The sequence below is a fragment of the Trachurus japonicus genome, chromosome 10, assembly GCF_045865225.1.
Source record: "Trachurus japonicus isolate A0001 chromosome 10, Traja_1.0".
Taxonomy (NCBI): domain Eukaryota; kingdom Metazoa; phylum Chordata; class Actinopteri; order Carangiformes; family Carangidae; genus Trachurus; species Trachurus japonicus.
In genome coordinates this window covers 8,337,800-8,353,867 of record NC_140916.1, presented here as the reverse complement: position 1 = coordinate 8,353,867, position 16,068 = coordinate 8,337,800, and the positions used below count along the sequence as shown (strand labels likewise).

The following is a 16,068-nucleotide window of genomic DNA, read 5'->3' as shown; positions in this document are numbered from 1 at the left end:
GTTTCTTTGACATGTGTTTTTCTCCTGTTCTCTTGACTGACCTTATTGAAAATGTGGGTTTGCACTGGATGACTTCTCAAAAATTTAATAGAGGTTTGAATGAAATGATGTCTGAACTACAGTGTATAGTTGTTTCTGGAACATTTTAACCCTTATTTTTCCTAAGATTGATGTGTTCAGGGGGATCAGTGCAGTGCAACAGTGGAGGGAGTGTGTGCTGGTGGTTTTGGGATCTGTTGCAGTGTCTTAAACAACTGTTTCTAAAACATAAACAAGATTTGTTTCAGAGTGCATTTGTGCTGCTGCAGTATTGTTTCAGCTTTTTTTTTTTTAAATCAGTTTCAGCTCCTAGTGTTATGTGCAGGTGAGATTTATGCTGTTTCAAACATCAGAGATTAACTAAGAGCTTCACCTTTAAACCTGAAATGAAAGAATTCCTCAAGAGGTGAGAAAAATAGAGATTTTAAACAGGCAAACTGCTGAAGAACATGACTCTTTCTGTCTTAACCTACTAACTCACAGACATGAGGTAAAACTACAGCTGAAGTTCGACATTTCTAGTGTATGTCATTAGACCAGCACTTTTTTTTTTGGCCTTTTTGCCTTTTATTGGATAGCACATAGTGAGATAGAGAGGAAAGGGGGAGGCAGAGAGAGGGGGAATGACATGCAGGGAAGGTCTGCCCAACACGGGATTCGAACCGGGGACGCCTGCTTTGAGGACTGTAGCCTCTACATGGGGCGGCCGCTTTAACCACTGCGCCACGCACCGCCCCAGACCAGCACTTATTTTAACACCAGTAGTGATTAGTGTTGTCACTATGAAGAAATCTGTGTTTTAAGAGGACATAATGTTGTGATTTTAAACCTCAGACAATAATTAAATGGCAGACAGTAATAAAGTGTGCATTGTAATAAATACAGTAGGTGGTGTTAGTCGATGTGTTATATGATCAACAGCTCTGGAACAGCTACTAAATGACCTTGCAGCAAGATTGTTTTGTCAAGCGCCATTTTCCACCGTCAAGAATGAACTTTAAACCTGGAATCAATCTTTCATTTTGACTCCTTTTATTGTGAATTTTGACACAGTTACGACACAGGACTTAGAAAACCCACAGGAACAGAGCACCTTTTTCATACCGCGGACACCAAGGACACTTTGACTTGATAGCTACAAACATGAAATAAGGCCACTCCACTTGAAAGCGTATTGTACGTTTGAGAGAAGACAGCGGCTTCCTTCGGCTTTGAGGCAGAAGACCTTCAGGGACATTGAACGGTGCGGAATAAAAAAAAAAAAAAAAAAAAGGTCCACAGATCTCACACGTCACAAAGGACCGACAGTGTAGGTGCTGCTGGATTTCACAAAGATCACAGAGAAAGGACTGTGGCTGATGAAGGTGTGAAGACGTTGAAATTCATTTCAGAAGTGAGGAGGTAAGTAAACAGTTATGTGTTTTGGTAAACGTAATAACACTGAAACGACATAGAATGACTATGGAATGGGATCACATACTTTTTACATGCAACTTAATTGGTGGCTGCTTCTACACTAATGTAGCTTCTCCAATACACACACGCACGCACGCGCACACACACATTTTAATACCACGCTTCTCATTTCGCACAATCTCACTTCACTGATCTTTGAAATAATTCAGACTATTTTAAATATATTTTTGTGAGTGACTGAAAACTTGTAGATTGATTGCAGGGACCTGCAGCTAGATGGCACTGTGAGGCTGCAGTAACTAAGAGAGACCCCCCCCCCCGTCACCCCTCCTCCTCCTCTTCCCCTCTTCTTCACTCCAGAGCAACCACATCTGGCTGTCTTCTCTCCACCCCCTTGTTATTATTTAGCCTCTCTCTGTCACCATCTCTCTTCTTCACCTCTACACACTCCAACCCTCTTCATCACTCCTATCTCTCTCCTTACCCATATCCTCCTCCTCCTCCTTCTGTTCCTCCTCCTCACCCTCTGCTTCCTAACCGTCTTCATCTCTCCCTCCCTACAAACCTCCCCTTCATCACCATCTCCGCAGCTCCACTCTCTTCTCTTCTGTCTACTTAGTGGCTACAGCCTGGGTTTCCCCTCCACAGGTCAGCAACTGCATCAGGCTCCCAGACGGCGGCCGGTTCAACCCGGTGGACCAGTTGAAGAAGAGTCTGAGGAAAAACAAAGAAACATTTAAAGCTTCTAAATGTCTAAATGCTTTACCTATACCTTACATGCCCTAGTCAATATAGTATACCCAAACATGTTTTGTGTTACCTTTGTGGCTCAACCACTGTAATGTGTATACTATCATCACCTGTGGTACAGTATATTTTAACATAGAGGGTCTTAGTGACCTGGTGGTGAAGACACATGATGTATAACAGAATATAAACCCCATTTGTAGACGTTTCTTAAATCTAAAGCTGCAACTCTCAAATAACTTACATTTTTCAGTTCGTAGGGCTCCAGACTGCACCTAAATGGGGCATTTTGCCCTTTCTTGCACATGTGCAACCAGTAAATTTGCCTTTTGTTTTCTTTTTTTAACACTGGTGAAATGTGAAAGGGACGACTCATGGAATCTGTAATCTGTCATTACAGGTGTCAGGCCAATGTGTGTGAGGATCATGAATGAAAAAACTGCGCTGCTCTGCACCCGCCCAGCCACCTCCTCGCACCCCACCCCCCCGCTTGCTGACAGCTGGACATTGTATAATTACAGATATTATACCTAGACAGTTACACCGAGCTGTGAAGGCTTTCACCTCTGAGCCAGATGCAGAGCGGGGCGGGAGCTTGTAGCACTAGTGCCCTCCCCTGGAGCTGTGACACCCTCAACTCCAGTCTTCCTGAAACTGCCAGTTCGCGTCTGCCATTGGTTCACAGCAGTTTGAAGGCAGAAAAACTCTGAAATGCAATTTTGCACTTCCTTCTCTGCTGATATGTGCTCTAACACAAGAAAAATGCCACAGGAACATGTGAAAAGCTCAGAAAACACGATTTTCACGGGAGTGGGTCTTTAAGCATTTGATCTGATTACTGAGAAAATGATGAAAAATGATCATTATAATCTGCGTTTTAAATGATGTGAAATAAAAATAATCCCTTTAACTGACTTAAATCACTGCACAGGTTTCATGAATGAAGGGTGTCCTTCAGTACCCACAAATGTGAGTAAGGCTAGCCACGCTTCACATCCCACCCATGTGCCCCATGTCCCTGTTTTCTATTTCAGTCCTCGGACACTCATCCTCCGTTCCCTCTGGGATTATCAAACTGGATTAAATCCCATCTAATCTAGTCCACCCCCCTCCGGCATATACACGATGTAAACACAGTGGAAATCAACACAAACATCCATAGACAGAGCCAACATGCATTCAGACGATTTCTAATAATCTGAAAGGAATAATTACAGCTTCCTAGACTGTTAATGTCTTTTTGGTGAAAGGTGAAATTTTTGCATCGATTTCAATTAAATCTAAGACATAATGTTATTTTACAACTATAATGAAACATGTGGTGAAAGACTCACCCTGTAAAACTTAAAAAATAGCTCTTGCTGCCTTCCTCTGGGCTCATGTGCTGTTTTGCTGTACAGCTGACGCAATATTATCTCAGGTGTTTCAAATAACTTGAATGTGGTTTGATACCTGAAAATAATCCTGTGATCTAAACGCATCAAAAGTTAACGTGTAAATCTTTAAGATTTGTGATGTTGAGCTGCTACGAATCAAAGAGCCGTTTGCAACAACACTGAGAAAACACAGAGAAATTCAGCTCTCGGCAGCTTTAATGGTTCAGACGCATGAAGACACGTTTAATGGAGTCATTAAGCACCTGAACAAAGCCTGTGCACATGTGTATCAATACCACAAAGACAGGACAAAGACTCATCAAGTCTGAGTTAGTTTAGATCTTAGTTCATTGGGTCAGAGTGAGTCTTTAATGGAACAAAAAATGTTTGTACTATTGTATATGATGCTTGTTGGGTTTGTTTTGTGATATTTACTGTAAGTCAATAAAGTTATAAATCGATCGCAAATTAGAACCAACTGATAATTTGTATATTTAGCTATAATTTTAGGATTTAAGATTCATAGACCAGAAACAAAACAGTGGTTTCTTCAGAACAAAAGAGAAGAAATCATCTATTTTGTTTCATTAGATGGAAGAAAACATCTTCTTTGTTCAACTGTGAGCCATGAAAAAAAGAAATAAAAACTAATGACACCATGAATCATTATTCCCTTCAGCACTCACTCTGCGATAAACTCCAGCGGCGTCCAGGAACTGAAATCTGCGTCAGGCATGAACTTCCTGTTCATCGGCGTATCCAAGGTAACCCTGCCAAATGAAGCCAGATGACAATCAGGGCGAGTCTGGGAGGCAAGCAGGCAGGCAGGCGCACTGCAGCATCTGCTCACATCCAGAGCTCTGTGATCAGGGTTCATGTGGATGTGGAGCGGAGATTAAATCTTTTACATCACGACTCTGTTCTTTATCATATCAGGCTGTTCAGTTCTAACATACTAATATCAACAAGCACTGTGCCTGCATGCGGAACGATTTTAGACAACAGGACGTATGAATATGAGCTGAATGTGCTGTCGTACTTTGAGGGGAATCATTACATCCAGGTAGAAGAACTAGAGCACACTGTTCTGTAGTTTGCCTCTAATCACCGGGGTCAAGAGTTGGAGCTGCAGCAGCAGGTGAGATGTGCAGCTCATGGAGGCAGTTAAGGTTCAATAAAAACCCTCAGTGGTCGACTGAGGTAATTTGTGTCTAAAAGCACATTCCTCCTCCTCCTTGCAGTCGAAACCCTGTCGTGTCCGTATGTTCAGAACCGACACATATTTTTGTGGGACATATACTTTTGGAAAATTCTGAATATTTGCACTCATGTCCAGTGTGAAATACATTTAGAAATCACAAGATTATTACAGAACTTACCTGAGAATCATCTGTTTTATTATTATTATTATTATTATTATTATTATTTCTTTGTGTTTTTTGCCTTTAACTGATAGGATAGTTGAGAGAGATAGGAAATGGGGAGGCAGAGAGAGGAATAATGACATGCAGGACTATAGCCTCTGCATACGGGTCGCCTGCTAAACCCATATGGCGTCCCAAATCAACTGTTTTTTCATTTTAATTCAGCATAGAAATAAACCTGTGACGCTGTTTTAGCATGTAAGCACATATTTACACATATTAACTTGGATAGAGGCAAGACAAGGAGCAAGAATAAGAATCTGAAAATGCACTGATAGTAACTTGCATTAAAATGTGTTTTTTCCATGTTTGACAACCTGTTCAACTACGGTATATGCAGGAATAAACCATGTATACAGCTTATACATATGCACCACACCACAGTGTTGGTATATGATGGTAGAGCAGCAGCACATGGGGGCTGGGGGATGAAAGCCGTTGCAGAAACGCAAGTCATGGGGCTAATGTTGAACAGATGTGACAGCCTGCTGGAGAGGCAGCCCTGCCTCGTTTTGTTAGGAAACGCAACCAAACAGAGAGCAGGAGCGAGAAACACCCCTGAAACATCCATTTCTGGCTTCTCACGATGACAGTGCAGAAAACACAGGGTTTTTAAATCCAATAAGCAAAGAGACAAGGCGATGATGCAAAGCCCGCCGCACCGGCACGTCATTCATCCAAAACAGATCATGTGCACAACCAGAGATACACTGGGTGAACCTGGCGGCCTTATCCATCTTTTATTCCGGCAGCTTATCTTCACCTCGCATGTATCCATCAAACACAACAAAAGGAGTGTGTGGCACAGCTAATTTTACAGCACAATAGCTTTTCATCTTCATTCCCTTCACTGGCTGTGGGCGCAGTGTGTAGGATTTCTACGTTACAGTAAATACACAACACTTGGTTCTACACAAAGCACAAAACTGTGGCAGAGAAATAAAAATCCACATTAGGTGAAAGTCTGGATATTCATCCTGTTTTTTGGGGGGTTTTTTGGTATCGAACAAGCAGAGATCAGTCTTCTCTTTATTGCAGCATCATGGAGCCTCCAGGCAGATGAATATAAGTGTACTGTAGTTCAACAGGCATCGTGTTTTTGTGTAAAGACTCTATAGGGTCTCAAGGTTTTGTAAAAGTTTTCTTTTCTTTCCTACACACAAAGAGTTTTCTTTCTAAGCTTATGGATGTAGAGTGGTTGTATAACATCTTTGTTGTTGTGAGGGAGGATTTTTAAAAGGTTTTAAGGAAAAAGGGCAGTACATGTACAAAAAGAAAGCTTTCATTCAGGGTATACGCACAAGCAAAAGCAATATTGACATTTTTCTGATACTGTCAGTCCGCAGCGTAACGACTCATTTTATGCATCCTATGTTGGACTTTATATCACATTAAGCTCCAGTATGAATACCTAAATTACCTATAGCACATATTGATATACGTTTATTTATCAAGCTACAACACTTTGGAGCGTTTCCTGTAACCAGATTGCTACTTCTGCTAAATTGCTGATCATCTTGACTGAGCTAAAAACATATGCTTAATAAACAGTCCAGCTGGAGATCGCACAAACAATTACATCCAGAGCAGATGACATGTGCTGCGGCTCTGCACTAAAACAGAGACGGACTGGTAGTAATGAGATTCTAGCTAATGTAGCACAGTGTATCCTGAAGACATGGACATCTGTCTGTAGCTTAGTATCATCAATATTATTTTTTTTTGTGATACTTGAAGCGGAAAAATCAAACCTGTGGAGTCCTGGGCCCGACATGCTGACGGCCATATTGAAATACAATACAAACCCTCTCTCTTTTTTGACTTTAAACTTCAATATGCTGACACTTTTCTATATTTTTTTTTAAGGATGGTGGTTAACTTGTTATTACAAACTGGAGATGCGTGATTTGGATGAAGTGGAGACAACCTAATGTAAGATACCATGAAGTTTACATTATTGTTATCCACTCTTCAGTTCAGTTTATTGTGATTCTTTCATGTTTAAACATGGAGAAACAAAATATGTTGCTCAGCTCCAATAAAAAAATATACCTTATGACACAAGCAGCAGAGGACGGAGTTTATGATCCTCACAGCCTCTGGGAAGACTCTGCACTTTAACCTTGTTATTGTGGCTTTATTGTGGCTTTAAGGCTGGATGACCTTCTACCTGAGGGGAGGGAGGTGAACAGTTCATGTGCCGGGTGGGTGAGATCTCTCTTTTTCTGCTGCTTCAGTTTTGACCACTTCATTTCTTTTAAAATCTGCTTTTTTTTTTTTTAGCTGCCCGACTTCAACATTAAATCACAGGGATAACTTTTTACATTTTTCTCTTCACTTTACAGTACTTTCTTTTGCTGTGTTTTAATGCATCAGATTCTGGGCTAAACTTGTAATTTAAAATGCCAGATTAATGGACATTATCCTACATTTTTCCCTCACATAGTGAAGCATCAAATAACTCGTGTGAATGTGTGATTTATAGGTTTTCATGGATATTTCTGCAATGACAGACACACTCCATCCTCCATATCTGTAAGTGAGCTGTAAACTTTACAGAGCCATTTTCAAATCCAAGGGAGGTTGGACTTTGATGTTCAAAAAAAATATATGGATTTTCAGTGGACCATTCCTTTAAAGCCCCTACCTGTGTCCCATCCGTCACACTGTGGCTTACATGGCGCCAATGGAGCGCTGCAGTCCAGCCACTCACTTCACAGCTCAAATGTGCATCACAACATTTGACGGACGCGGTAAGTACTCACGGTAGTATGGCCACAGCAGCAGCTCCCGACGGCATCCCGCTGTTCTCTGCACCTAGACTCTGACACAGCTGGTGGACGGCAGCTTTGGCCATGCCGTAGCCGACCATGCCTGCGGAAATACAGAGACAACATTTCTTTTTTTAGTGTCCTGCAGAATTTGTTTCCAAAGCTGGCAACCCACCCTGCATCAAATGCATCACACACTGTGCCCAGGAGTGGATGACATTGATTTAGTGGAGAGAGGTCAAGTGGACAGACATCACTGGATCTGTGAGAGGAGCATGTCGAGACTGTAAAATAGCAGAAATACTGTAGAAAATGCAACTCAGGTCTTCATATTGTGGTGTAAACAGATCAAAGTTTCCCTTTACACTTGCTTGTCTTTTCTCATGTTGTTCTGAATTTGTACACAAACCCAGTCTTTAATAATGCGGAGGAATGTTGTGTAGCTTCAGCATCTGGAAACACTGAGTGCTTTTCCTCTCAAACATCTAAATGGGCTTTCCAAAGAATGCCAAGCATCTGTTCACCCCCCAAAACCAATCTTATGACAGGCTTACAATGAACTGACCAATGAGAGCGAGGGGTGGTGGCATGACTGTTTCATGACTTCCATACACTTTTGTTTTTCCTACAAGAGCGAAACAAAAAAAAAAAAAAAAATCAAGACCAATTCAAAGTGATGCTCACAACAGCCTCATGATCTGCACTGAGCCGCTGTGTAAGAACCAGGTTTATCCTGAACATTACAGGTCTCAAGTTCAGAGCTATGAATGAATGAATGAATGAATGAATGAATTTATTTTCGAACATGTATAAAAAAAAAAGTATGTAACTATTAGTACATACAAAAGAAAAAAAAAGAGAAATTAAAAGAAAAAAATAACATAAAAATAGAGCCAAGACATAACAAAACACTGCACATTGTTCGAAAAAGGAGTGGGAAGAAGTACAATACTTTTTTTTTTTTTACATTTCCCACCCCTTTTTTAACTATTCTTCAGTTTGTAACTACACAGATATCCTTATAACTACATAATACACCTATATAAATATATACCATATATACATTTCATAAATATCTACATAAATATATAATTACAAAATATAAAAATATACTACATACATATCCTTATAAATAATAGATAATGTGCATCCACCAACAATGAAGCTGTCAGTCAATCCAGTTGGTTCTTGAAATCAGTCTCTCACTGTTCGTCCTTCCAGCAGCTACAAAGTGTGAGTGAGCCAAGTCCTTCTGCCTGAATTTTTAGTATCTCCTGGCTGCTTCTGATTTTCTAATTTGGGCTGTTTAAGTAAAAATAGTTTGGCAAGTACTGTAAGTAGCTAGTAAATCACTTACTGAAGCATCATCCAGTAAAAACAAACAAAACAACCATATAAAAAGACATCCTAACATGTTACATGACATGCTTCATAAATAAAACCTACAGTTGCGAAGGACGGTTTTATTAATCTGAGCATATTCATGTTTCAGAGCAAGTTGTATTCATCCGGTGTGAAGAGGATACACTTATAATGCTAAAGCAGCTGATGTCATTAGTCATTAACATCAAGAGCATCGTGTTACAGTATAATGTTATTTTTGTTAAATGTGTTTTCAAGCCTTTTCCTTTCACATTATTGTCAAATAGCATTTTATGTGTGAAATGGTGAGACAGGTGTGTTCCCATTATCCTGCAGAGCCACATGTTCACTAGCTGATGACAGTTGCGTCATTTTGTTCACACAGCTGTGGGACAATAAACCTGTAAACATTTAGAAACAACTAATCTTAAAGGGATAGTTCAACATTTAGGCAAATTGGCCCATTGCCATAATCCCTATAGTCTTAGCAGTAGGTTTGTTACCTTAAATTGTCGGTGCAAGCTATTTTTACAACGGCGGAGCAGAGCCGTGAGCTGCTCAGAGCTACGCTACGGAGGATACAGTAATGGGATTTCTTGGTTTCCCTCATCAAACCCATCAAATACACAATCCAACAACTCCAAAACACTCTGGTGGACAAGTTGTGACCTGCACATTCACCACACTATGAGGTAATAACGCAACATTACGAGACAGAGTTGTTTTCGAGGCAAATGCAGAGACTGCTTGCTGAAAAACTAACCTCCGTAGCGTAGCTCTGAGCAGCTCACAGCTCTGCTCTGTCGTTCTAAAAATAGCTTGCACCAACAGTTAAAGGTAACGAACCTACTCCTAAAACTATAGGGATTATGGCAATGGGCCAGTTTGCCAAAATGTTGAACTATCCCTTTAACATAAGAAATTGTTTATTTGGTGCCAACCTGTTAATTCTGTTCATCTCTACTTCTGACTAGACTGAGTTTGAACTTGAGACAGACGGAGAAGGGAAAAGTGCATTCATTTAAACTTCTGAACAGCTGCTGTAGAGCTCAGAGGGAAAATGTACTATTGTAGATCAGAGGAAGTCTGATCTGAGAGCATAAACAAAGGACATGATGCAGAGATTTTATTACAACTGATATTAATATGAAGTCCCACTTCCATGCTCCAGTCTGCTCTGCTGTGATTAGATGCCTGAACTTTTTACCGATCTTACCATCTACTTTGTGTTAAAACTAAGACTGAACCTCAACAGAATCAAATACAGGTAAATAGAGTCAATGGCATTGAGCTGGTTTGTTGCACATCCAAACGTTGAATGGCATCTAGTGCATATCTTGGAGGATAATCAGAGATTATGAAAAACAACACAAGTCACATGAAGAGGCAGAGAGACGTCTCCTTCATTTGTTTTAAGTTAAACCTCTGTAATAATCCTGACTTCAGAGTCAGGATTTAAAACCAACTCACACGCTCACATGGTTCGATAGCTCCCTTTGTTGATCTGATGAGGCTTTAGGTACGTAACCAGAATTTCTGGTCAATCTCAACTTCAAATGATCCTTTTGAATCTTATTAATCAAAGCTTTATGAGTAAAAAATTGGTCTTCAGTTTCTTCAAAGTCAGTGCTATTAGTCATCCAAACCCGCGACTCTCTTTCCACTACAAAAATGATTTTGATTTATCCAGTTCATATTAACATTTTACTCGCTTTGTTTGATCAAAGCCCATTGAACACAATGGTACAGTACCTCCTCAATGCTCTTTGTTATATTTCTTATCATTTGTCTCTTGGCACATTTAATTACGCTGTACAGAAATGAGTTGGTAACGCTCTCTGTTCTTTTGTCGTTAAAATAAAACCCCTGCAGAAGCTGCTCCTCCTGACGAATTCGAGCCGAGCCCTGCTCCAACACACACGAGGTGCTTCAGTCTGTTTCAGTGGAGTTAACCCTCTGTCCATATGGATAATGTGTGTGCAGCCACAAATGCTGAGTCATTCTCTTGCTAAGTCTGTCGCCAATGAGCTTGTGGGCTGTGTGCTGACTGCTGAGCCAGGGTTTTGTGTTGCGGCACAGAGAGACTTCAGCCCATCACATGGTTGGCTTAAATACAGGGATGGCTTCACATCACATGGCACCGCACCAAAGCCTGTCTGGCAGCCAGAGCCGCTCAATGAGCTGGACCGTTGTCACATGGTAATAAAGCTGCAATTAATGATCATTTCCATCGACAATTAATCCAGCTGTTTAGTTTTTGTTTTTTTTTGATAAACTGATTACTCATTCAGCATTTAATGTTGCAGAGGTTCCAAGAAGTCAAGGTGATATCATATGACATCTTCAAATGTGTTGTTTCTACTAACAATAGAGAATCTTATCATTATTAAATTAAAGCAGAAGTAAGCGGAATGTTTGTGTTAATATAAGTCTCAAATAGTTATATCTTCCGACAGCAATCACTTATATAGAGTGTTAATAAATATATCGTTTTGTCTCTATCGTTATTTTGTTATTATTAGTGGTGGCGGAAATGCTGGTCGAGCCGACCAGCTTTCTTTACTTTCGGTTTCGTGGCGAGTCATGAGAATAACGCCGCCGAATCGCCGTTTATGGTCGGAACTATGACAGTATGTGATCGTCTTCGAACCTCTGACTTTAATTATTGATGAATGAAAACATGAATCTGTCTTGCGCCGATCAAAGAATTTCACAGTGCGTGCGGAGGCTCATAAATGTAGTGTGAAAACGCTTCGCTTTTCCAAAACTCCTTGTTGTCCCTTTAATACAGTGTGAATAAAACCAAATCAAATCATGATGAAATATAAATCAAGTTGTATTTTAATTACACTTAAATCACTGATAAACATCTTATTTTAATATGAAATACTTCTTATTACAACGCAATTCACAGGGATATGGCCTGTTTAAATAACAACCTAACATGAATATATTGTAATATAGTACCGTTATATACCGTATTAGTACTAATAAATGGCTTTACTGACTACTCATTAGGGTTGTCCCGACTATCAGATAATCGATTAACCGCGGGCATAAAATCGATCAAAATCGAAGCTTCGACGGCCGGGGGGTGCGCGATCATAACGTCTGACACGGGGGGCGGGAGGGTTGCGATCGTAGCGGAAATAATGAAAGTCATGGCAAACAAACACTGCATATCTCCAAAATCAGGCAGGTTTCCAGGATGCCAAGTTGCCTACTCATTTTAATGTAACAAGTGCCAATGAGAACCGGTGTCAAAAAGGGAAAGAGGAGGAAAAACAAAAAACAAAAAAAAAAACGATCACGGACTTCATGATCAATTACCATAGCCACGAAGCTTCAAAGCTTTTTGGGTCAGCCCTACTACTAATATTTATTAATTTTGCATTTTTTGCCCTCTGACTGTTTTGATCTAAAGCTGCTTCAATGGACCTCAGTCAGTTACATTTAAGTTCAGGTTGAAAACAGTGAGCAGGTCCAGCAGGGTCAGGTGGTCGAGGACACAGAGCAACATCACAACTGAGAGACAAACACATCATTTTGGGAATCAAGCTATAGATCTGTTGGCTCCTGAATCAGACACTAACCACAGAGTCCCATCACTGTTCATGATCTCATTCAGCCTTTCCCCCCCCACTTGCTTTATTACTAGGATCCATTTTATCGACACGCTCTCTCTCCCCTCATTGTTTTGATCTGTGTGAGCTTCCCCGTGCTTCGTATCAGGATGTCAATTCCCCAGTCAAAGCCCCGCAAGCCTCTTTTATTACCTACATTATTTGAATTGGCAGGTTGGACAACAGAGACGTATGCACGATGTAGTCTCCAATAAGTCAAAGTCTGCCACAAACCCTGACGTGACGCCCGGCCAGACCAGGTCATCACGATGAGGAGGGTAAACAAGAGTGTGTGTGTGTGTGTGTGTGTGTGTGTGTCCTACCTCCAGTGCCTGAGAGAGAAGCTTTAGCTCCAGCCAAAGTCAACAGTCCTCCTGGTTTCAGGTGCAGAGCAGCGAGGTGGCTGGAGATAGTGGAGGTCCACACACTCTGTTTCCACATCAGGTCTGAGTTCTTGTATAAATCTGAAAGAGTTTTTCAATTCATTAATCACAATATAACATTTTAATTAGTAACATTTATAGGCACTAACAACCGGATTTCATCACTTCTGTTTATCCATTTCCCCCTACTAATGTATATTATCTATATATAGTATATAATACTTTTTCAAAATGTTTAATTAGCTACTGGAATAATGATGTAACACATCTATAAATCATTCTTATAAAGATACCATGGGATGGGCATAAAAAGGCACACAATGGGTAAAATAGTGCATGCACATCCACTGTGTGTCCAGGTGCAAAACAAAAGGTAAATGAGGTGAAAGAGGAAAAAATGTATGCACACTGGTAAATGCTCCCAAAAGCTTTAATGGAGGTCAACGTTTCGACCTCCTTAGAGCAAAACGTTGACCTCTATTAAACCTTTTGGGAGCATTTGTACCAGTGTGCATACAAGATTTACACACAACACACAATGCTAATTAGATGCTTGACATTGTGTTTAATTGCCACATCTGATGCAACACAAACTGTAGTTGTATTATATCCTTTACACTAAATAAACTATAATTGAGTTTGTCTTCAGAATTAAGTATGAATTACTGCAGGGATATACAAGTGGCTGATGATTAATGTTTCAGCAAACAGAGGTTGAACTCTGACCTTTGGAACTACATTTTCCTCCCGCCCATCCTCCAGCCACACACAGGATGGCATCCACCTTTTGGTCCCCTAGCAACTGTGCCACGTCTGCCGTCACCTACACAAAACAAGACAGGGGGAGAATTAAGCGTGAACAAAAGCGCTAGGGCTCTGCCAGCAAGATGAATGGCATTAAAATGTCAGTCGTCACAGCAGCTGGAGAGTTTTAATGCATGTTATGTGCTGCGTTCAGGTCAATAAACAAAGGGAGGACATTTGGATGTGATAGACGGGAGTGCTACTTTAAAAGCCTTTACTGGAAATAAAGTTCATGAACAAAAAAATAAGACAATATAGTTTAAATAATTATCTATACATTGTTGAATGTCATGTTTACTTGTCTTGGAGTGATTACAGTTTATTTAAATCTGTAACAATGTAATGAACATGCATAAAAAATACTATTTTGTTGTCTCAAAAATCTCCTACTCAACATAGAAAGCTTTGAACATGTGACAACTTAAGCAAAAACAATTATTACATTCATGCTGTCACTCATCTATACCTGAAATGATTAATTGCTCAATCGATTAGCTGATCAGCAGTGAAAATAATCAACTCTTTTGATAATAAATTAATCACGTGAGTTATTTATCGAGCAAAGGACACTGAAATTTCACACATTTCAGGTTTTGACAAATAATTGAAAAATAAGATTATGGTAAAATCATTAGTTGCAGGCCTACTGTAGGCTACTACACATCATCAGGTTGTGCTTGATACGTGCACCAGTTTACCTTCTTTTCCAACGCGCCCTGAACGCAACATTAGCCTATACACAATTTCTAGCAAAGGAAATAACAGAACAACAACAAAAACAGTTTAAGTAACAATTCATATTTATTCACAACTACATTCAAAGCAGAAGTTAGACTCTACGTTTCTGGTCTCATGAGTTTATTGGCTGCAGTCTGACTGCTAGCTTCTGACACATGTATGACACACAGGTTGACAACATAAAGCTCACCTGTCCCGCCTGCTCGGTGAAAGACTCGCTCAACTTCACCAACACGTTTTCATTCGCCTCGTCATTTGCAGATATGTCGATACAGGCCACCCACTGTTAATGACATAAACACATATTATACACAGTTAGCTTCTCAGTTAGCATTGCACAGTGTTAGCCATAATAGCCTCAGTCTGCACCGGTCAGTCGGCCACTGTCACCACGCAGCTCACCCAGCCTTTGGACTTGAAGTGCTGGACGCATTTGGAGCCCAGAGCGCCTCTTCCTCCATAAACGAGCACCCGGTTCGCGGCCATGATTGCGTCCTGATTATCAGTGACTGAGTGAGAGAGCAGCAGCGGCTGAGCGGCACATAAATACACACAGACCGGAGAGGAGGAGGAGGAGGAAGAGGAGGAGGCGTTCCTCTGATTGTGCAAAGCAACAGGTCGGCGGAACTAATGCTGCGTTCAAAGACGGTCGGAATCAAGAGGATTACAAGGTGAAGTCGACCAGTGAGCCTTATTCCTAGTAACATCTTAATAATAAGGCACTGAATCCTTTATAATTAGTTTTTTTCTTCTTTTTTTTTTATTGATATCTTTATTTCGATCATGTAAACGACAATGTAAAAAAAAAAAAAAAGGTAAAATAATAATATAATAAGGAAATAAGTGAACAGCAAAAATGTATACACAAAAAAGTAACATCTCATAAGCAACGCAGTTTACATGAGCGAAAAGGAGTAGGAAGAAGTATAAACTAATCTAATCCTACCCCTATTTCACAATTTATACATTATGCATATTGGTACAGTTTTTTTCCCCTAGTTATTCTATGTCTAGTATTTTATCTCAACATATTGATGTACATAATTTCATATAGGCTAGTAGTGTATATATTTTTTCTTACTTTTCATATTCTTCTTTACCATGCCCATATAATATTGAATGATATGTATGTGCACTATCTCTAAGTCTAAGGACTTTGATAAAACATATGAAAATATACTGTTGAGTAGTGTATTGGTAATAAATAATCTGTCAATACCATAGGGTGTAACGCTACATTGACCTACACTAACTCAATGATCAACGAGTGAATAGCAGCGATCCAAAATACTGTAAATACACTGATCAGACAGCATATAATTTGGAAGACGCACCTTTATTCTGAAAGTCCTCCTCCATGTGGTTCTTAATTTGCAAAGACATGT

General features: G+C 40.1%; 1 protein-coding gene across 1 annotated transcript; it reads right to left on the bottom strand.

The window, feature by feature from the left end:
- Window positions 1-1,054: 1,054 nt before the first annotated feature.
- Window positions 1,055-15,198, bottom strand: qdpra (quinoid dihydropteridine reductase a). Its single transcript, XM_085789145.1, has 7 exons — window positions 15,086-15,198; window positions 14,874-14,966; window positions 13,868-13,964; window positions 13,082-13,222; window positions 7,768-7,876; window positions 4,265-4,348; window positions 1,055-2,169 (listed from the first exon to the last, which is right to left on the bottom strand). The coding sequence occupies exons 1-7, from the start codon at window positions 15,167-15,169 to the stop codon at window positions 2,067-2,069; spliced, it is 711 nt and encodes a 236-aa protein (XP_085645271.1). The 5' UTR covers window positions 15,170-15,198; the 3' UTR covers window positions 1,055-2,066.
- Window positions 15,199-16,068: the final 870 nt, after the last annotated feature.

Bases quoted from the DNA above. Each gene is read 5' to 3' on its own strand.
- qdpra (XM_085789145.1), bottom strand. From the start codon at position 15,169: ATGGCCGCGAACCGGGTGCTCGTTTATGGAGGAAGAGGCGCTCTGGGC. The intron at 14,967-15,085 runs GTGAGCTGCGTG...TGTCATTAACAG, and splicing joins ACTTCAAGTCCAAAGGCTGG to TGGGTGGCCTGTATCGACAT. The intron at 13,223-13,867 runs GTCAGAGTTCAA...AAACTCTTTCAG, and splicing joins AGGAAAATGTAGTTCCAAAG to ATTTATACAAGAACTCAGAC.